Source organism: Marmota flaviventris, chromosome 10 (genome assembly GCF_047511675.1).
Source record: "Marmota flaviventris isolate mMarFla1 chromosome 10, mMarFla1.hap1, whole genome shotgun sequence".
In the NCBI taxonomy this organism is placed as follows: Eukaryota; Metazoa; Chordata; class Mammalia; order Rodentia; family Sciuridae; genus Marmota; species Marmota flaviventris.
The window spans coordinates 103,962,179-103,985,148 of NC_092507.1; the positions used below are offsets into that span (position 1 = coordinate 103,962,179).

The 22,970-nt window shown below is 33.3% G+C and overlaps 1 protein-coding gene across 17 annotated transcripts in view; it reads right to left on the reverse strand.

Annotated features, from left to right (window-relative positions):
• The window catches only part of St7l (suppression of tumorigenicity 7 like), a 180,073-nt gene that overhangs the window by 147,146 nt on the left and 9,957 nt on the right, over positions 1 to 22,970 (reverse strand). For all 17 annotated transcript variants that reach the window (XM_071618198.1, XM_071618196.1, XM_071618204.1 and 14 more), the window contains exons 4-6: positions 15,018 to 15,072; positions 11,317 to 11,432; positions 6,045 to 6,123 (exon numbers count right to left, since the gene is read on the reverse strand). In XM_071618198.1, the coding sequence (XP_071474299.1) occupies positions 6,045 to 6,123; positions 11,317 to 11,432; positions 15,018 to 15,072 (250 nt within the window). The remainder of the gene's footprint in view (positions 1 to 6,044; positions 6,124 to 11,316; positions 11,433 to 15,017; positions 15,073 to 22,970) is intronic.

Consider the following 22,970-nt stretch of genomic DNA (forward strand, 5'->3'; position numbering starts at 1 on the left):
CTCATTCCTTATACCCATGCTTACCTCAAGTTTTCTTTTATTCACCCTACTAAAACAGAGATTTTTCTTTGTATTAGCCAGTCAATGACTGGCTAATAACATAAATTCATTCTTATTTTTGGATAAAAGAAGAGAAGGAAAAAGTTTCCATTTTCTTATTTTGGTACTGGGGATTAAACCCAGGGTTACTTAACCATTAAGCCACATCCCTAGTTCTTTTTGGGACAGAGCCTTGTTATATTGCTGAGATTGGCTTTGAACCTGCAATTCTCCTTCCTCAGCCTCCCAAGTCACTGGGATTATAGGGCCGTGTGCCACTGCACCTACTTAAAGTTTCCCTTTTCATTTCCAGAAATAACAAGTACCTCTCTTTGGGGACCATGTCTTAGTTCTGATAATATAAGCCTACACTATCCAGAACAGTCAGTAGTCACATATACTTACTGAGCACTTAAAACACGGCTAGTCTGAACTGAAATGTGACATAAGTGTAAAACGCACACAGAATTTTGAAGACTGAGAAAAATATTAAAAATGTTTCAATAGAACAGTGTTTATCTCAACAAGATGAGAGACACTATTGGTAAAAAGTACAAGTGCAGGCATGAAACAAAAGTGATGGCCAGATAACTATTACCATCAATTAAGGTTGAGAAGAGTCTTTCAGATGGAAATGTAAATCATACCATTTAGGCAAATAATAGTCTAAATTAAAGTATTCAATAATTTCACTAACCAGCAATAATATCTCCTATATATTACGTGGATTTCTCTAAAATATTAGATATACTGCTGCTTTAAACACTAGGTATCCTGCCATTTCCAAAACCAATTCAAATGTTTTAAAATAACCATAATAAAAATACTTTTTAAAAGATCTAGATGGATAAAATTGATGCAGTTGAATCAAAATATAAACATTATTACTTATTTATTTTTGTGGTGCTGAGGATCAAACCTAGGGCCTTACAAATGCTAGGAAAGGGCTCTACCACTGAGCTATATCCCCAGTCCCTCAAGATAATTTTAAATTACATTATAGTTGTATGGTATGAAGAGGTTTTTCTTCTCCTAAAGCCTTCTTGTATTTATTCTTGCACCTGAAGATGTTAATGCAATAAATTAATTATATGAATATCTAATGAATCTTACTTTGGGGAATGTAATTTTCTTAAGTTGAGGTTAAATTCACATACCAAAATCACAGTTTAAAGTGTTTTAAAGTGTATAATTCAGAGACTTTTAATAAGTTCTCAAGGTTGTACAATTACCAGCACTACATAATTCTAAAACATTTTCATCACCCCTAAAAGAAATCCATGTCTCCCTAACTCCTGACAATCATAAATCTATTTTCTCACTTGATAGTGTCCTTTATTGCATAAAAGATTCTAACTGATGAATGTAATTTATTTTTTTCATATTACTTGTGTTTTTTGGATCCTATTTAATAAACCACTGTAAAATCCAAAGTTGGGGAGATTTGTTCCATATTTTGTTTTCTTCTTCTTCCTTCCTTTATTTACTTATTTATTTAGGAGGTGCTTATCTATCTATCTATCTATCTATCTATCTATCTATCTATCTATCTATTTTAGAGGTGCTGGGAGCAAACCCAGAAGCAATTTACCACAAGCTACATCTCCAGTAGTCCCTTCAGAGTTAGCTGGAATTATAGGCATATGCTATCAGCCCATTTTGATCTGTGTTAGGTCAAACATGTTAGGTCCTTGATTAATTTTGAATTAATTGGTATGTATATGTGAGGTAAAGAGTTCAATTTCGTACTTTTATATATGGCTATCTAGTTGTTCCAGCATAATCTGTTTTCTAAAAAGACTACTTTGCTCTCCACTGAATATAGTGGCACCTGGGTCAAAAATCAGTTGACCACAGATATCAACTTATTTCTGGATTCTCAATTGAAATCCATTGATTCAGGTTTCTATGTTTATGATTTAATTGCTGTAGTTTTGTAGTAAGATTGAAAATCTTGAAGTGTGAGTCCTCCAACTTTGTTTTTCTCTTTCAAGACTGTTTAGGCTATGCAGAGTCACTTGCAATTCCACATGAATTTTAGGACCAGCTTGTCCATTTCTGCAAAAATAGTAATTGCAATTTTGATAGGACTGCACTGACTCTATAGATCAACTTGGGAAGGACAGTGATGTCATAATAATATTTAAGTCATCCAATCCATGAAGAGAGGATGTCTTTCCATTTAAGTTGTCTTTAACTATCTGAACAGTGTATTAAAGCTTTCAGTGTACAAGTCTTGCATATTCTTGGTTATATTTATTCCAAAGTATCTTAATAATTTTGATGCTATTGTAAATGGTATTATGTTATGATCTGAATTTGAAATGTCCCCCAAAGGATCATGTGTTGAAAGTTTGGTCCCCAGTAATGTTCACAGATGGGGTTCTTGGAACTGATTATTAGATCATGATGGCTCTGACCTCATCAATTTATTACACCATTAAAGGATTCATAGCTGAATGGACTACTGAGAGGTGGTGGAAAGTGTAGGAGATAGAACCTAGGTGAAGGGAGTAAGTTCTTGAGGATGTGCTCTTGACTATATCTTGTTCCCAGTCTCAGTTCCTATTTTTCCCTCTGCTTCTGGCTACTTATGAATTGAGCTGTTATCTTCTGCCATTTCCTTCTGCTATGATGTTCTGCCTTACCTCAGGACCAAAGCAGTGGAGCAGGTCAACCATGCACTGAAACATCAGAAATCATGAGCCAAAATATACCTATCCTCCTTTAAGTTGTTTTTTGTCATAGGGATAAAAAACTAACACAGATTTGTTTTCTTGGTTTCCTTTCCAGATTGTTCAATGCTAATGTACAGAAATGCAGCTCATTTTTTATATTGAGCTTGTCTCTTCAAACATTTTTGAAATCTTTATTGGCTCTAGTAGTTTTTTGTTTTGTTTTGGTACTAGGAATTGAACCCAGGGGCACTTAACCACTGAGCCACATCCTCAGCCCAGCTGAGGTAGTTTTGTTTGTGTCAATTAAGATTTTCTACATATAAAGATAATGTTATCTATGAATAGATAGTTTTACTCCCTCATTTCTAATTAGGATGACATTTTTTTCTTTTTCTTGCTCAACATACCTAACTAAAACCTCTACTGCTATGTTAAATGAAATGGTAAGGGCAGATATCCTTGCCTTATTTCTGATATTAGAAAACTTTCAGTTTTTCATTAATCAGTACATAGTTATCACTGGGTTTTTCATAGATACTTTTTTATCAGATTGATAAAATCTAACACCAATATATGATGATAACATTTTAAAAATTAGGACTGTAAGGTGTTAGATTTTGTCAAATACTTTTTCTGCATCAATTGAGATAATCATGGTTTTTATCCTTTGCTCTATTAATGTGATGCATTAGATTAACTGATTTCCACGTTTTTATCATGAAAGGGTGTTGGATTTTGTCAAATGCTTTTTCTGCATCACTTGAAATGATCAATGATTTCTCTCCTTTATTCTGTTAAGGTGATAATATCACATTGATTAATTTTTATATATTGAGCCATTCTTACATTCTAATAATAAACACCACTTGGTCAGGGAATATAATACTTTCAATATATTGCTGGATTTTATATGTTAGTATTTTCTTTTGGGACGCTTTTCTTCAAATATTATTTTCTGCCTTTCTCTCTCTTCTCTAGGACTCACATTATGTATAAACTAGTATGTTTGACATTGTCCCACAGGTCTCTCTTAGAGACTTCATTTTCTTTATTTCTTTATTAACTTTTGTTATTTCAATTTATTTTTTCTTGCTCCTTAGATAATATCAATTGAAATAACAAAAGTTAATTGATTCTTCTGTATGCTTAAATCTACTACTGAACTCACTACTATTTTTTTGTTCCCAGCAGAATTTTCAATTTGAGAATTTCCAGTTAGATTCTTTTTATTATCTCTTCCTCTTTATTTATATTATGTAATGGCAATACATCATTCTTATGGTTTTCATTAGCTCTTTGAACACATTTAAAATAATTTATTTAAAGTCTATTAAGTCCCAAGTCTAGGCTTCTTTAGGTGCAGTTTCTATAAATTTCTTTTCTTTCCTATGCTTTGCCCATATATATATATTTTTTTGTTTGTTTGTTTGTTTTCTTTATAATGTTTCATTGAAAATGGGAAACCCTGATTATTATATTCTAAAAACTCTGGAAATAAGATTGTTTTGTACTCCATCTGTCATTGCTGTTTGTTGTAGTCGCTTGTTTAATGACTTCCCTGAACCAAGTTTATAAAATTCACATTCTTAGTCATGTGGGGCAAATGAAGTGTGAGCTCTGTTAGCTTAGTAGTAAGTTAATGATTCGGCAGAGATTTCCTTAAACACTGAAACTCAAAAAAATCCCACAAAAAACAGAGTTTTTGCAGATGGGCTGTGTGTATGTTGTATGTGCACACGCATACCAGGCATCTTTCAACTCTGCCTTAGTCTTTACTTCTTGCTTTCACACAACCTAAAGGTTAGCCAGACATGAGAGCTCAGGGCCTTTTCAACTATTTTCTTTTTCTAAAAATTTATATATATATATATATATATATATATATATATATACACACACACACACACACACACATATATAAATATATTTTAGTTATTGATGGACCTTTATTTTATTCATTTATTTATATGTGGTGCTGAAAATCGAACCCAGTTCCTCACACATGCTAGGCAAGCACTCTACCACTGAGCCACAACCCCAGACCATTTTCAAGTCTTTTCTAAGCACATGTTCAACTCTGACCAAGCATAAGGCTTTGAGATTCCCAGGTATATGTGGGAGCTCTTCAGAGCCTTAATTCCCCAAAGTGTATCATTCTCCAGCCTTTCCTCATAAGCTTTCTAGCTTGTCTGTTTTTAGCCCCAGCTGTTATCCCTTGCCTCAGACAATAGTGACTAATGCAGTTACCTTTAAATGTTTTCAACAAACGTGCCCTATGTAGTTAATTCAGTTCTGAGAAATGTTCAAGTTAACTCAAATAAAGGCAAGTCCTTTCAGTTGGTCTTTCATGGAGCCACCACACAGGTTAAAACAACCACTGTTCTTTGATAAAATGATATGGATCTATACTTACAATGTGCACTACTGTCTTCAAGGTTAACACTGAGCTAGAGAGTAGATGATCGGGCCAGGGTATATTAAAGACGATAGGTATTTTCACCTTTGATTTAACATTCACTAGATTGCTGTAAACTTTTTTATTATTTTGATTGTGAGTTTATTCACTGTTTTTGGAGTTCACTACTCTACCATTTTTGCACGACTTTGGGAAAACATTCCTTGAGTGACCCCAAATAGGACTATATTTTTACTCTTGGCATTTATTTAGTATGTATTAGATTAATTTCTATTAGCTTAGTGCAGTGATGCACAACTGTAATCCCAACGAGGCTGAGTCAGGAGGATTATGTGTTTGAAGCCAGTGTCAGCAACTTGGATCTGTCTCAAAATAAAAAGGGCTGGGGATGAATCTCAGTGGTAGAGCATCCCTGAGTTCAATCCTCTACTGTCAAAAATATATACATAATAAATTAAAATAAATAAATAAATGTTGTTAACTTAGGGAGGGATTTTGACAGAGTTATGTTTTTACTTATTTTGAATCCTCTTCTTATGCCTTTAAGCCCATTAGCAACTGACATTCTCAGTACTGAATGAATGTTCTGAATTAATGATTTAAATGAAAAACAAAATTAAAACACTGGCATAAGCATTTTAATACCCTTATAGTATTATCACATTCTCCATTTAAAAAAAATTCTAACATAATTTCTATTCAAAATCATATATAAGTTTTAAATTTCAGAAACAAAATAGAGATGTCAGTGAATACTGCAAATTTTATCTTTAGGAAGAGGGAACTATAATAGTATAATGTATAATAGTATAATGACTCCAAGGGTCTTAGAAACAGACAAAAGGAAATATAAAATCATTTGCCTGAGTTTCCTTTAAAACAAACTTATTTTCCATATAATTCAAACTTACTCATTGTTTAATTCTAAAGCTTGATAGGCTGCTTTGATTCGAGCTGGAGGATTTCTTTCCCTCCATGCCTTCTGCATAACTGTAGGAAAAATATTTCAAAAGTGGATGAGATGGTAAACATAAATAACTTTATGTAAAATATATGAAGAATGAACAAGGAGAGTAAATAAAGCTTTAAATAATATGTTTTTAAATATATAAAACAAGAAGTTGAGTTTCTAATTCACATTAACTTTATGAGAAATTTACATTAAACATAGAAGGTTTAAGTGTAATAAAATAATCTTTCTCTGATTTATTTGAATAACAACATATAAGGTACTTAACAAGTTTAATTTCATTGTTTATTATATGTGAATATTGATATATCTAAATGAACGTTAAAATTCAGTTTGAGTGATATTAGATTATAATCAACATGAAATATTCCAGTTCTGTTTTTATCATTTTCTAAAGATTCTATGGAACTGCTATAAATATACAAAAACTTAAAACAGAGTCTGTCTAATCAATGATTCACTCTAAGAAGAATGTGTGGATTCGCATTTTGCATGAAAAGCAGAGGGAAGAATTAATTTAGAATATAATACATCTCTGGAGTATGTCACCTTTAGCAGAATTCAACAAAAGCCTAAGCTAGAATTTCTCTGGGATAATCATATTAGTTTTGCTACCATTCACTATACTAAAATAAAGATATTACACTAAGTAACATTTCTTAAAAATTAAAAGAACAAACAAACAAAATGAAGATATCTGGCTTAGTTTAAGTTTGACAAGAAAAACAAGGAACCTATGAGTGTTGATTTTGGAACAAAACCCACCTCTGTCCAGAAAGAATAATGTGGAAAATGTTTGATTTTTCCCTTGGAAAGAAAATATTAGTGTTGGCTTAGAAAAGGAGACAATATATTCCACTTGTGTAACAAAAAATTCTTTTCTCATATCAAACATGTCACCAGCTAGCTGCAGCTAATGCTTCCTGAACTTGACAAATTGATGCAAGGCAGCATCCATTTGATTCTAAGTAAAGAACATTATTCTGTTGAAACTCTAAAATATTACATAAAAATAGAGCATAATATTAGATTTGCTATTTCTGATGATAGGGCTCTTTTCTATAAGTTATATGATGTTTACAAGTCAAATTTTAATACTAAATCTTTACCAACATTTTAAAGAGTTACTTGATATTCAGGTATATTAAGTACATATCAATTTCTTTAACCAATTCCCTTTTGATGGACAACTAAGTTATATCCAATACTTTGCTAACAAAGAACTGTGATAACAATCTTTCAGTGTCTATCTTTGCATAGCTGATCAAATATTTCCTTTCTAGAAATAAAAGGTTCTGGACGGACATATGTCTCCAAATTCCTCTCAACAATATCATATTAATTTATACTCTCACTTTATAGGAGAATGATAATTTCCATACTTCCTTAACAACCAACTACAAAAGTTGAGCATCCCCAATCCAAAAATCCCAAATCTGAAATACTCCAAAATAAAGAACATTAACCTCAGGTGGGCAATTCCACATGTGACCTCATGTTCTTGCAGTCAAAACACAAGTACACTAAAAATACTGTATGAAATTACCTTCAAGCTAAGTGTATAAAGTGTACATGAAATATAAGTGAATTTTATGTTAGGACTTGAGTCCCATTCCCAACGTATCTCCTTATATATTTGGAAATATTCAAAAATTTTTAAAAATCTGAAATCCAAATATTTATGGTCTCAAGTATTTCTTATAAGGAATATTCAACCTGCCTTATCAATCTTTGCTAATATGTGAAAACAATCTCATTTTTGGTTTTTTTTAAATTTTTCTATTGAGGTTATCTCATCTACTTTTAAGTAATTTTTCTGTTTTCAAATGCTCTATCTGGCCTTTCAAGATTATTCTTCATAACCCAAGTCAGTCCTAACTCTAAGGGGAAAAGGGAAGTAGAGGAAGGAAAAAAAATGTGCATTTTTTTTTCTAAAATAAGGATCAGGAATAATTTAAAGCAAAATGTTGACTTAGTATTCAAATGTTCTCTTTAAGACCTCATGATATGCTTTAAAAAATTAATTAAAGCTTTTAGTAATTCATTCAAATTTATCTATTTTTAAGCCAAATATTTTGACATTCTAATAAGCACAAAAGAGACCAGCAGTTATCCCTAGGACAGGGATCACATATGTAAATGTCTACAGAGGCCAGGTAGGAAACATGACAATGAACTAAAACCACATTTACTGTCTGAAGAGAATAGCCACAATTCATTTCTAGCTTATTACTGCCAAGTGGAAATGTAGATCCACTTTTCCCATACTTTCCAAAAAGTGTAAATCAGATTTTAATGTGAATTTTGCTTTTTATTTATTTTTTTAATAGAATCTCTCTGTTGTCCAGGATGGCCCTTAATTCCTGGCTTTACAGGATTCTTCTACCTCACCCTCCCAAGAGCTGGGACTACTGGTACATGCCATTGTGACCAGCATCTTTATTTTTAAATGTTGAAAATTAAAACATATAATTCAAAAAACATTGCTGGCTGTCCCTTGAGAATATGGGTTTCTGTTGTTGTTGTTTTAGTTACAGATGGACATAATAGCTTTATTTTACTTATTATTTTTATATGGTGCTGAGGATCTAACCCAGTGACTCACATGTGCTATGCAAGTGCTCTACCACTGAGCCACAACCCTAGCCCCAAGAATATACTTGTTCTCTGCCTTAGATAAACAAATTGATAAGATGAGAACAAAATCAACTCATTTAATGATTACTAAAGATGATAAGTCAGGGAAATTTGCCACATCCCATATACATACACATTTGTCTTTTGAATATAAAACTATTAATATATATCATTGGCTTTCTGGGAATTTGGTCTAGTCCAAGCTCCAAGATTTATCTATCTTTCCATCTTGGAATTTGAATTCAGAAGAGAACATTATTATGGAAGATGCACGCTAATATGTTTACTTGAACTGAAAAATGAAGTCACAGACTTCACTACCAGAAAGCGTCTGGTTTCGTTAATAGGATTGAAAAATGAAGACATGCATCCAATTAGGTTTCATGGAGGACATATTTCAAAGTTTAAAGATCTAAGTTATATATCTGTAAGGACTTGACAAAACTTTGATTAAAATATATCACATTATTTAGAACCCAGACCAAATTTACATTAAAAAAGTATACTTGTTTATTGTAGAAAAGTCTGCTTATGATAAAAGACTTAAGCATTAATTATAATACAATTATAAAGTACGTAAAATAGATATGCATTAAGAAGAAAAAGGACTTACAAAAGCTTGTTACTGTTAGAAAACGTTTAATCATGTAGTTTTCAATAGATAAGGTGGGTATCAAATTTTTTGATTCCAGGATCTGGGGCAATATATGTAGCTTAGTAGTAGAGTACGTAGCATGTGTCCTAGGTTCAATCCCAGAAAACACACACACACACACACACACACACATAAAAATAAACTGACTCCATGATGTATATTTAAAATAAGGCATATTAATTTTACTTTTTTAATGTCTACAAAATTTTGCAATATGTCAAAAATTACATTCTTTGTCATTATTTTACCTTGTAATGTTAATTTTAAAAAGATTGAGTTAGACGCAATGGCGAATGCCTGTAATCCCACTGACTGGGCTGAGGAAGGATCACAAGTTTGAGGCCAGCCTCAGCAATTTAACAGGGCCCTAAGCAACTCAGTGAGACCTTGTCTCAAAAAATAAAAAGGGCTGCGGACACAGCTTAGTGGTAAAGCACCCCTGGGTTCAATCCCCAGTACCAGAAAAAAAAAAAAAAAGTAAAAGGACACATATGTGGGGAGCCACACAGAAGGACCATGCCTTCCAGACCTGATGCCTCAGGCTCTGGCCAACCACTCGGATAGCAAGACGGTCATCTTTGTGGGGCATGTCCCTAGGGTTGAGTTACACTCACCTGTTCCCTTATACTCCTGCCCCTTCTGCCTTTTTATGAATAGAACTTTCTAAGAACAGGAGTCCTCCCCAACAAAAGGTGACTTCCAAACGTGTTCCCTCTCTCTCATCAGCCTCTCATGACTTTCTCTTGCTTTCCCTTTTGGGGAGCCTGAGGATGAAAGATGGGGAAGCCATCCTAAAGCTTGTATAAAGGTAAATCATGTCTGTGTTTTTATTTTATGTCCCTGCAAATTCACACGAGTGATCTTAGTTCAGCTGCCCGCACTGGTTGGGGGTGGCATACATAATTTTTAAATTCTTTTTGGAGATAGTGAATGTTTTAAGACTATAGTTTTAGTGTAGAAATGTTTTAAGACTACAGTTTTAGTGGACAGTCAGAGAGGCTGTTTGGAAAGTCTACTGATGTTTGCAATTCTGACTATGAGAGGGCTAATTTCCAGACTCACTTCAATCCTTAAAATTAACTCATAATATTTACACTCTACTCCTATTTCTAAAACATACTTTTGCTAATAATAACATTAAACTTATAAACATAAAGCAATTCTTTTTTAACCTCTATTTGAAATTAAATATTTTATGAAACCATATCAAAGATCCTTAAATTCCTGCTACCATCTATCCTTAATATATTTAATCCAACGACGATACATGACAATGAACTCAATTCAGTGCTAAGAAACTGGCTTTTTCAAACTACCTATCAATGTGGTTAAGTGGAAGTAGTAGTATTATAGTGGTTAAAAGCCAAACTGGAGTTTGAAACCTATCCTTATGTATTAGCTGTGTGATTAGGGCATACTACTTGATCTCTCTTTGCCTTAGTTCCTTTGTTTTATTTATTTATTTGCAGTGCTAGAGATCAAATCAATGGTCTTATGCATGCTAGACAAACACTTCAGCAGTAAGCTTCATCCCCAGAACCAGTTCTTTTATTTTTAAAACTAAACTGATACTAGTACCTCTCATAAAGTGGGAAAATTAAATTAGTACATTTCTACAAATTACTTAAACCAGGGCTTTCATATGTGTCTTCCTTAATAGTGTATGAAACTTGGAGAGCAAGGAATATACTTTCATCTTTGATCCCTATCAGCTAGCACACTGCCTGGCATACTGCAAATACTATATTATTTAATATAATTTGAGTTAATATGTCTGTTAATATTATTTAATCTGAGTTTCTTGTCAATAATGCAAATAACTTCAACCCAAATAACTCTGGATATTATAATAAATAACTCTAAAGAACTTTTCAAATAATTTTCACAGTCACTGTTTGCACCATGAATAGATATGACGTACCTGTGTCTGAAGGACGTAAAAAGTCTGAGTCACAGGTGAAAAAGGTCTGATGGTCCTGAGCTGACAAGTTCATGTCATAGTATGTAAGTGGCTCTTTTCCAGTCACCCAAGTGTATCTTAACCAAAACACAAGAAAATATTTAAATTAGACATGAGAGAGCATCTGTCTGCTACAACATACACTATTTAAATTCCAAAGATAGAGGACTACAAGTTCTATATTCTATTTCAGGATATTTTTAAAATTTATTATACTTAGCAAAATGAGTGAGATAATCTACAAAAACTAATTAAGAATATGATAATAAAACATCAAAAAGGAAATCAAAAGAATAAATTATTCAATACACAATGCTCTGAATACTGGATTTGAAGGAATAAAACAATGTTAGATATACACCTCATTAAATATATTTGAATAAATTCTCAATGAATAAAAATTAAATATTACAAGTAAAACTCCATAGAAGCTAAAAGAAAGGAGATGAATTTCTACTCAATATCAAGATGGTGTAGGGCTTTCAGTGTATAGACAGAGCAGGGCACAGTGGTGCACACCTACCATCTCTACAACTCGGGAGGCTGAGACAGGAGGATCACAAGTTTGATGACAGCCTGGGCAACTCAGCAAGACCCTCTCTTAAAATTAAAAAAAAAAAAAAAAAAAAACTGACTGGGTAAGTATCTCAGTGGTAGAGTGCTCCTGGGTTCAATTACCAGTACCCAATACCATAAAAAGAAAGAGAGAGAGAGAGAGAGAAACTTTTTTTCCATATTTCACTAAAGTAAAATTATAAACTTTCATCCCACCCAATCCTACAATAAACTGTCTAGTAAATACTCTTTTTATTTTCCAAACCGGAGATTGAACCCAGGGGTACTCTACCACTGAGATACTTCCCAAGATCTTTTTATTTTGAGATTGTTCTTGTTAAGTTGTTAAGGTCCTCAAACTTGTGATTCTCCTTCCTCTGCCCCTCAAGAAGATGGGATTACAGACATGCACCACCACACCAGGCTAGTAAATACATTTTTAAATGTCAAATCTCATTAGTAATAAACAAATAGTGAATTAAAATTAAGTTTTACTCTTCACCTATCAAACTGATGAAGATGTGTTATCAAGGATGAAGTGGAATATGCATATGTATGTTATGGGAATAAATGCAAATTAGAATACATTTCTCTTCTCAGAAATCAATTGGGTAATATCTATCAAAAGTCTTTAAAAAGTTACATCTAGGTGGAATTCCATTAAACATTTTCTCTCCTTTAAAAAAAATTTTAAATTTACATAGTAATGATTTTCAAAAATCAAGGGAAGAAAAAAAACCTGTTTATACCCTATTATTCAGTAATCCCTGTGCTACAAATAAACCCTGAGGAAATAATCATAGATGTGGCTACATACTTATAATATACCAATTTAATGCTAACAGTGGAAAAATAATCTCAGTAACCCAGATGGGAGAGACTATGGGTAAAGTAAGGTATATGCATGCATACAATAGAAAAAATACAACCATAAAAATCACATTTTTAAAGAAATCCATGTTATCAAGAAATTTTGTAGGAAATTCACATAATGTTATATTGGAAAAAAAGTAGGATGTATATCTTTGAGTATGGTGTTAAAGTTTTGTTTCTATATGTGCATATAAAAGAGAGACTGGATGGAGATATTCTAAAATACTAATAGCAATTAACACTTAGTGGTGGAAAAGTGATTTTTACTTTCATTTTTATGCATCTATGTATTTTTAATTTTGTACAATGAATATGCATATATTTTACAAACAGAAAAACTGAGTACCAGAAAAGAACATTTTAAATGTTATTTATACATGATCAAAGTTCTTAAGTTATTTTATACCATTAAACAATAGCTGGGTATGGTGGCTCATGCCTGTAATCCCAGCAATTTAAGAGGCTGAGAAGGGAGCATCACAAGTTTGAGGGCAGCCTCAGCCACTTAACAAGACCCTATGAAACTTAGTGAGACTGTATGTCAAAATAAAAAGTAAAAAGGACTGGGGATGTGACTCGGTGTGTAAGTTTCCTGGGTTCAATCCCCAGCACAAAAATAAATAAATAAATAGCCTTGCTAAAATTTTAGCTTTTTTTTCCCCCTAAACAGATATCTATATCTGTAAGCAGATATATTTTAGTTGTCAAAGGATCTTTTATTTATTTATGTGAGACGCTGAGGATCGAACCCAGGGCCTCACACATTCGAAGAAAGCACTCTACCACTGAGCTACAACTCTAGCCCTAAAATTTTAGTTTATAAAAAAATTGTCATGAAGAAAAAAGGAAAACCAAATTCTTGTTAATCTATCAAAGTTTTGCTACGCATTCTCAAAGTAAGAAAATACTGAGCTGGAGGTATAGCTCAGTGGTAGAGCACTTCATCTTGCATGTATGAGGCCCTGGGTTTGGTCATTAGCACCATAAAAGATAATAAAAATTTAAAAATAATTAGTAATCCATATTATTCCTAAAATGATTGGAGGCAGATGAAATACAAAGTATAATATAACCTACATTGAAAGTAAATTAAAAAGATTCAATAGAGGAAAAATAATAATTGGGACACAAATGGAACCTAAAATGAAATTAACCATAAAGTTCAGTGCATTTACTAAGAATTGATTACAGTATGGCTTTAAACTTTCTAGAACTACAAAATGATTATCAACCAATTCAGACTTTTTTGAATTAATCATTCAAAAGAAGCATATTTCTGGTACTAAGAAATTTCTCTTTAAAATCTTCATGAAGTAGAATCTGTATAATATAACAAGGAACTGTGGCAATAACTTAATAAACAGTGTAGAAGGTTCAAGGACCTCTTACAGAATCCCTTAATACAGGTTAAAGACATCTCCCATAAAAGCCTAGTTTTCACTTTCCAGGATGCCTCTATCTTACACTATCAAGTACTCACAAAGAAGGGTTATTGTTTAAGCATTTTTGTATCTCCATCATTTTGCACAGAGTAGGGTTGTACAGTGAGTTAAACAACATGCTCCAGTCTACCTCCAGGTAAAACAAAGTCCTACTCAAAATAAAAATGAAAGTCAGGGCTGGGATTGTGGCTCAGTGGTAGAGTGCTCACCTAGCATGCACTGGGTTTGATCCTCAGCACACATAAAAATAAAAATAAAGATATTGCATCCACCTAAAACTAGAAAATACATATTTTTAAAAAATGAAAGTCAAATATCAATAGTTGGAAGTTTCTAGAGATGCTTTTTCATTCACAATAAAACTGGAAGAAAAATGAACACAGTAGTGTAGAGAGGAGACGGTAATATAAAATCAATAAAAAAATCCTGTACCGTTGCTCAAATATGAGCTCATATTCACATTCAGATTGAAGTTTTCTAGTGAATCTTGAAATCTTGAAATTGAGCACATATGCATAGGAGTTTGCTGACACCTACAATTTTTTTTAACCTCAAGAATTCTTTAAAAAAGGCTTTCTAACATAAACTAAGGGACTTATTACATATCACAAACATGATTTAAAGCATTGCTTCTAATACATAGTCAAGATGCTGCCACAAAAACTTGAGCTAATCTTTTTACCTTATTATATATATCAACATCTCCAACTGGAAGAAACTGTGATATATTTATAAAAACAAATGTTTCCATAGTACTTTCACTCTACTTATAATGAAAGCAAAATGTAGTACCTTCTATATTCTGCTCCTCTGAAAAGATTTAAAGGGTTTCTCCATACCTTGCATTCTGAAAAACATGGGGAAAAAAAAGAGTTCAAACAAATGCAGTCAAATCTTCATTTAATCAACATTCACTGTCTACCCAGTTATTCTAAGCACAGAACTAGCCACAGATGATACAAAGACAAATAAACCATTAATCACCTTGGCTCTCAAGAAGCATAGAATTAAATCTAGTCATTCCTTATTTCTGTCTCCATAGTGTTTGGTTCATAATTCAGTTATGTCAGTTACCATTTAAAATGTGATTGATTATCTGTTTGGATTTTAATTTCCCCTCTCAAATATGATATCTTAGCTCACTTTTATGTTTGTGAAGCCTACCACAGTATCTGGAACTGACTTGTTTAACTGAATTAAATACAGTATTATGAACCATCACCTAAACTGTATGACAAGTGCTATAGTTGAGACCTGTTTTATTCCAACCAAAAAAAAAAAAAAAAGGAAAGTGAATTTTTCTCTGGAGGAATCAGCGAAGGTTTTAGGGAGGAGGTGACATTTGAACTGAAGCTGAATCATTGAATCATAAAAGATGAGTCGAAGATTGCCACATTCAAAGCAGAGGAATTACCATAAAACTGTACATCATGTTTAGGCTAGAGCAGACGGTAGGGTGTAGGAGGAAGAGCTGAAATAAAGGTAGACTGAAGGAAATTGACGAAGGAACTTATATTCCATTTTAAAGAGTCTGAAGATGATATAAAATCAATCAACAAATATATGAAAAAAATGTTCAGCATTGCTAGCAATTAGAGAAATGCAAATCAAAATCACTCTTAAGATTTCATCTCACTCCAGTCAGAATGGCAGCTATTATGAACACAAATACCATTAAGTGTGGGCGAGGATGTGGGGGAAAAGGTACACTCCTACACTACTGGTGGGACTGCAAATTGGTGCAGCCAATATGGAAAGCAGTATGAAGATTTCTTAGAAAACTGGGAATGGAACCACCATTTGACCTACCTATCCCTCTCTTTGGTCTATACCCAAAAGACTTAAAAACAGCATACTACAGGGACACGGCCACATCAATGTTTATAGCAGCACGATTCACAATGGCTAAACTGTGGAACCAACCTAGATGCCCTTCAATAGATGAATGGATTAAAAAAAAATGTGACATAGACACACAATGGAATATTACTCAGCAATGAGAGAATAAAATCATGGCATTTGCAGGTAAATGGATGGAGTTAGAGAAGATAATGCTAAGTGAAGTTAGCCAATCCCAAAAAAACAAATGCTGAATGTTTTCTCTGATATAAGGAGGCTGATTCATAGTGGGGTAGGGAAAGGAAGCATGGGAGAAATAGACAAACTCTAGATAGGGTTGAGGGAGGGGAGGGGAGGGGAGGGGAGGGGAGAGGGCACGGGGTTAGAAATGATGGTGGAATGTGATGGACATTATTATCCAAAGTACATGCATGAAGACACGAATTGGTGTGAATGTACTTTGTATATGACCAGAGATATGAACAATATTGTGCTCTATATGTGTAATTTGAATTGTAACACATTCCACTGTCATATCTAAATTTTTAAAATTAATAAAAAATAAATTAGGGTCTAGTAGAGAGGAAAAAAGGGAAAATAAAACTTTATTGAATTGTGGGAAAAAAAGTCTAGATATAATCTTGAGTCAGTGAGAAGCTATCAAAGGATTATAAGCAGAATAACAACAAATATCAAAGCAGTTCTTAAAGTATGATTCATGGAAATGCAAAGTAACTGTTTTCATAGTAAATTCTGAGACATGATTTGCCTTTGTGTTGACGTGGACTCAGTTATACGACCCTGAGAATGAGGGCATCTTTAAATTTTGTGCCCTAGGCAACTCATTTATCTTACCATCCTGTTGCACAATTTAACTAATAGTATCAAGTTAATGTGGGTATAACCACTACACTTTTTTTTATTTTGGTACTGGGAATTGAACCCAGGGGCTCTTAACCATGAGCCATATCTCCAGCCCTTTTTTATATTTTATTTAGAAAGAGAGTCTCGTTGAGTTACTTAGGTTCTTGCTAAGTTTCTGACGCTGGTTTTTAAAAAAAAAAAAAAAAAAATTTTTATTTGTTCTTTTTAGTTATACATGACAGCAGAATATATTTGGACATACTATACATAACTAGAGTAGACATCCCATTTTTGTGGTTGTACATAATGTGGCATTACATTGGTCATACATTTAATGAACATAGGAAAGTTATGTCTTTCATTCTACTGTCTTTTCTATTTCCATTCCCCCTCCAATTCATTCTACTGTCTTTTCTATTTCCATCTCCCCTCCCTTCCCTTCATTCCCCTTTGTCTAAAATTCAATGAACTTCTATTCTTCCCTCCACCCCTGTTAATGTTCTGCATATCAGAACATTCAGCTTTTGGTTTTCTGAGATTGGCTTATTTCACTTAGCATGATAGTCTCCAGTACCATCCATTTACTGGCATGTGCCATAATTTCCTCCTCCTTTATGGCTGAGTAACAGTCCGTTGTGTATATATGTACCACATTTTCTTTATCCATTCATCTGTTGAAGGACACCTCCATAGTTTAGCCATTATGAATTAAGCTGCTGTGAACACTGATGTGGCCATGTCACTATAGTAAGCTGATTTTAAGTCCTTTGAGTATAAACCAAGGAGTGGGATAGCTGCGTCAAATGGTGGTTCCACTCCAAGTTTTCTGAGGAATCTCCAGACTGCTTTCCAGAGTGGTTTCATCAATTTGCAGTCCCACCAGCAAATGTATAGGTGTAACTTTCTCCCCACATCCTCACCAACATTTATTGTTACTTGTATTCTGACTGATAATCGCCATTCTGACAGGAATGAGATGAAATCTCAGTGTAGTTTTAATTTGAATTTCTCTAATTGCTAGAGATATTGAACATTTTTTCACATATTTGTAGACTGATCATATTTCTTCTATGAAATGTCTGTTCAATTCCTTTGCCCATTTATTGATTGGGTTATTTGTTTTGTTTTTTTTTTTTTGGTGTTAAGTTTTTTGAGTTCTACTCTGTATAAGGTGTAGGTGGCAAAGATTTTCTCCCATTCTGTAAGCTTCTGTTCACATTTTTTATTGTTTCCTGTGCTGTGAAAAATATTTTTAGTTTGACACCATCCCATTTATTGATTCTTGATTTTATTTCTTGCACTTTAGGGAGTCTTGTTGAGGAATTCAGTTCCTAAGCTGACATGATGGAGATTTGGGCCTACTTTTCCTTCTAGTAGGCTCAGGGTCTCTGTTCTAATGCCTAGGTCCTTGATTCACTTGGAGTTTTGTGCTGGGTGAGAGATAGGAGTTTAACTTCATTTTGCTACATATGAATTTCCAGTTTTCCCAGCATCATTTGTTTAATAGGCTACCTTTTCTCTAATGTTTGTTCATGGTGCTTTTGACTAGTATGAGATAACCGTATTTATGTGGGTTTGTCTCTGTGTCTTCTATGCTATACCACTGGTTTTCATGTCTGTTTTGGTGCCAATACTATGCCGTTTTTGTTACTATAGCTCTGTAGTATTGGTGTTGTGATGCCACCTGCTTCCCTTTTCTCTCTGAGGATTGCTTTGTCTATTCTGGGCCTCTTACTTTTCCAAATGAATTTCATGACTGATTTTTCTATTTCTATGAAGAACATTGTTGGAATTTTAATTGGAATTGCATTAAATCTGTATAGTGCTTTTGGTAGTTTGGCCATTTTGACAATATTAATCTTGCCTATCCAAGAACATGGGAGATCTTTCCATTTTTTAAGGTCTTCTTCAATTCCTTTCTTTAGTGTTCTATAGTTTTCATTGCAGAGGTCTTTCACCTCTTAGATTGATTCCCCAATATTTTATTTTTTAAGGCTATTATGAATGGGATAGTTTTCCTAATTTCCCTTCCAGTTGACCCATTGCTGAGGTATAGGAACACAATTGACTTATGGTTGTTAATTCTATTTCCTGTTACTTTGCTTAATTAATTTATGAGTTCTAAAAGTTTTCTGGTGGAATTATTTGGGTCTTGTAAATATAGAGTCATGTCATGGGCAAATAGGGATAATTTCAGTTCTTCTTTTACTATTTGTATCCCTTTAATTTCTTTCATCTAATTAATCTGGCTAAAGTATCAAGGACTATGTTGAATCAAAGTGGTGAAAGAGGGCATCCTTGTCTTTTGCCAGTTTTTAGAAAGAATGCTTTCAATTTTTTTCCATTTAAAATGATGTTGGCCTTGGGTTTAATGTATACAGCTTTTACGATGTTGAGGTATGTTCCTACTATCCCTAGTTATTCCAGTGTTTTCAGCTTGAATGGATGCTGTATTTTGTCAAATACTTTTTCCGCATCTGTTGAAATAATCATGTGATTCTTTTAAGTCTATTTATGTGATGAACTACTTTTTTTGATTTCTGTATGTTGAACCAACCTTGCATCCCTGGGATGAACCCCACTTGATCATGGTGCACTACCTTTTCAATATGTTTTTGTATGCAATTTGCCATTATTTTATTAAGAATTTTTGTATCTATGTACTGAGGCTAGCCTTGAACTCACAATCCTCCTGTCTCAGCCTCCTGAGCTGCTAGGCATGTGGCACCTGGCAAACCATTATACTTTAGCATGAGTCAAGGCAGTGATGCCAAATTGTACTAACAGTCATTGAATTCTTCGCCCCAAATCACTGTAGTATAAACAAGGCAATTTTTTTCTCCCTGGTGCTATGAACCCAGGGCCTCATGCCTGCTAGGCAAGTAATCTTAACACTGAGAAGCATCCCCACTGGCAAATTTATTTCCTTCCTTCCCCTCCCCAACCTTCTCTTTTCAGTGCTGGGGACCCAAGGCAACTTTTTAAACTTTATATCAGCTATGATAAAATCAATTATTTTGTAAGTTGAACTGGTCACTTTTGTCATATAATACTTTTAGTTGAAAAATCCACAAGAAGACAAATTGGTGATTATTCAAATGGGTACCTAAAAGACATTTTCTTAAAAATGAAAAAGTGAAGATGTCAACCTCAAGGAAGAAAACTAACAGTATTGGCTGCGAAAGATAAAATTTTTCAAGTAACGTTAAAAGTTTGAAAAATCTGTATCTCCAACTGTGAGTTTGGTAATTTCACGATACTAAAGACTTTTTTGTAAGATTTAGTAGTGATATTAACAAATGTGATTTTTCTTATGTTATGCAATAAAATGTTTTAACATTTAAAATAAGCATAACACAGAGAAAAAGGATTTTCCAAATAACAAATATGATATTTTAAAACTATGGGAAAACGATCCATTCAAAATGAACAGATTTTAACAGAGAATGCAATGTTCAAATTCCATATTAAACTACAATTTTAGAAAGCACCCTTCAGCGAGTTTTGATGTAGTACCCAAAAAAAGAATATCCACAATTTTCTGAAACATCTATTAAAATATTCTCCCCCTTTCCAACTACGTACCTGTGCAAGCCTAGATTTTCCTCATATGCTTTAATTAAAACATCACAACAGACAGTGCAGAAACATATGAAAATAAGCTGTTCTATATTAAGGTAGACATTAAAGAGATTTGAACAAACGTAAAACAATGCTAGTCTCCTGACTAAGCTTTTTCTTGTTTGGGGAAATATAATTAATTTTCATAACATGTACATTAGTTAGCTTGGACTTCCATACTAAAACACCATAAATTATGTGGCTTAAACAACCCCTTTAGGGGTTGGTCTTTTTTGAAGGCTGTATCTTGCAGCTATGTAGTTTTACGGTACAGTCCTGCAGAATCCAAACAGTCTAATATCGTCCTTTATTTGGTTTTGTTTTGTCTCCATTAGTACAAACTGTCAATGCCTTTCTGGAATAAATCCACTTCTATTCCTGAATTCTGCTGATAGTTGAACGATCAAGTCAAGTCCATGAGCTGGACATATTATCTCAAAAGGCTGTTCAGTCATGTCCTTGGAGTACTTTTCAGAATAAGTTTTCTCATTTTTGACAATATAGACAGGCTGAGAATTTTCCAAATCATCAAGTTCTGGTTCTGCTTCATTTTTGCTTAGGAATTCCTTCTTGAATTAATCTCTCCTCTTTTACGTTTCAGGAGGAAATGAGCTACTCCATCCATACGTTGTTTAGAAATATTCTCAGCTAAATATCCAATTTCACAGTGTCAAATTTTACCTTTCATAAAATGCTAAACACAGTTCAGTCTAATTCTTTTCTACTCTATAACAAGAATCACTTTTCTTCTGGTTTCCAATAACATGTTCCTCAATTTCTTCTAAGATATCACCAGAATTGCCCTGAATGTCCATATTTCTGGACATTCACCTAAAAACCCTTCTAGCCTCTGCCCATTACCCAGTTCCAAAGTCACTTATACATATTGATGTATTTGTTACAGTGGTACCATACTTCTTAGTACCAAAATATCAATTCAATTCAGGATGCCATAACAAAATATCATATACTAGGTAGCTTAAACAACAGAAATTGATTTTCTCATAATCTGGAGGCAGAAGTCCAAGACCAAGATGCTAGTATGGTTGGATTCTGGTGATGATTCTCTTCCTAGCTTGCAGACAGTAGCATTCTTGCTCTGCTCTTGTGTGGTGGACACCATCCTATCTTGTAAGGCTGACAATCTTATCAGATTAAGAATCCACCCTTATGACCTTATTTAATCTTAATTACTTCCTAAAAGTCCTATCTCCAAATACTATTACATTGGAAGTTGGAGTTTCAACGTATGAATTTTGAGAACATAACGCAGTCTATAGAAATATGTAATGGCTTTATTGTCACTTTTTAAAATTAATAATTTTTGAAATTTATGCTTAATTTCTAGTCTGACAATAATGATGAATACAATAAAAAAGTACAAGCTACTTAAGATGTTCAGTAATTTGTGTTAAAATTCCTAAGTCCAATAAGTTTTAGAACCATTTTTTAATACAGTAAATGGAGAGAATGTACTAGAAGTATTAGAGGAAGAAAAATCGTTTAGGACACTGTAGCAATAGCCTCAGAAAGAGATATCAAATGCCTGAATACGGTATAGCAAATGTTGAAATCAAAGAAGGTAGGATGGAGCAAAGATAATTTTTGAGGGTAAATCAATATAATTTGAGGGTCAATTGTTTGGAGAATAAAAGGGGAATAAAAGAGATATAAACAAATAAAGATTTCTAGTATAGAAGTTAGATATCATTAATAGATTGTGAGATTATGAAAGGAAAACTACTAGAAGAAGGTAATTAGTTTCATTTTGAACAGAGTAGGTTCAGGGTGCTTAGGATCATCAAAAGTGGAGATGTCTAGCAAGAGTCAGAAATGTGGCTCTGGAACTTAAAACTTGTGAGTAGACATTTAAAATTGCTTCTCCCAGTATATATGTCTATGGAAGATAATAATAGTATAGAATGAAAGGAAGTTACCCTGAGAGACTTTGACTCATTTTTGAGGTCCAATTCAAACCTGTTCTCTGTAAAACATTTTGTGGCGCTAAAACTAACTGAACACTAACTGACTACTCCTTTTTTCTGTCACTACAGTATTATATACATACCTGATAAAAGCAGCCAACCATAATCTTTTGCTGTCAACTTATTTGTAAGTCTATATCTCCTACCAACTTGGAATGTTTTTAAGGTTATCTTCATTATCATTTTGAATGATTTGGTCAGTCTTACAATAAAGAATAAAATCACATTGTGTATTATTGCTATAATTATTCATATACTGAACTTTGAGCTTTTTTGGGACAGATCTATATATATATATATATATCATATTCATTTTAATCTACACTGCTCTTAGGATTATTTTATGAAAGGAGAGAAAAGAGACAGTTAAAAAAATCATCATTATTCCTTCCTGAACTCCCAAATGGCTACCAACCCCACCTCTACTCATCTTGGT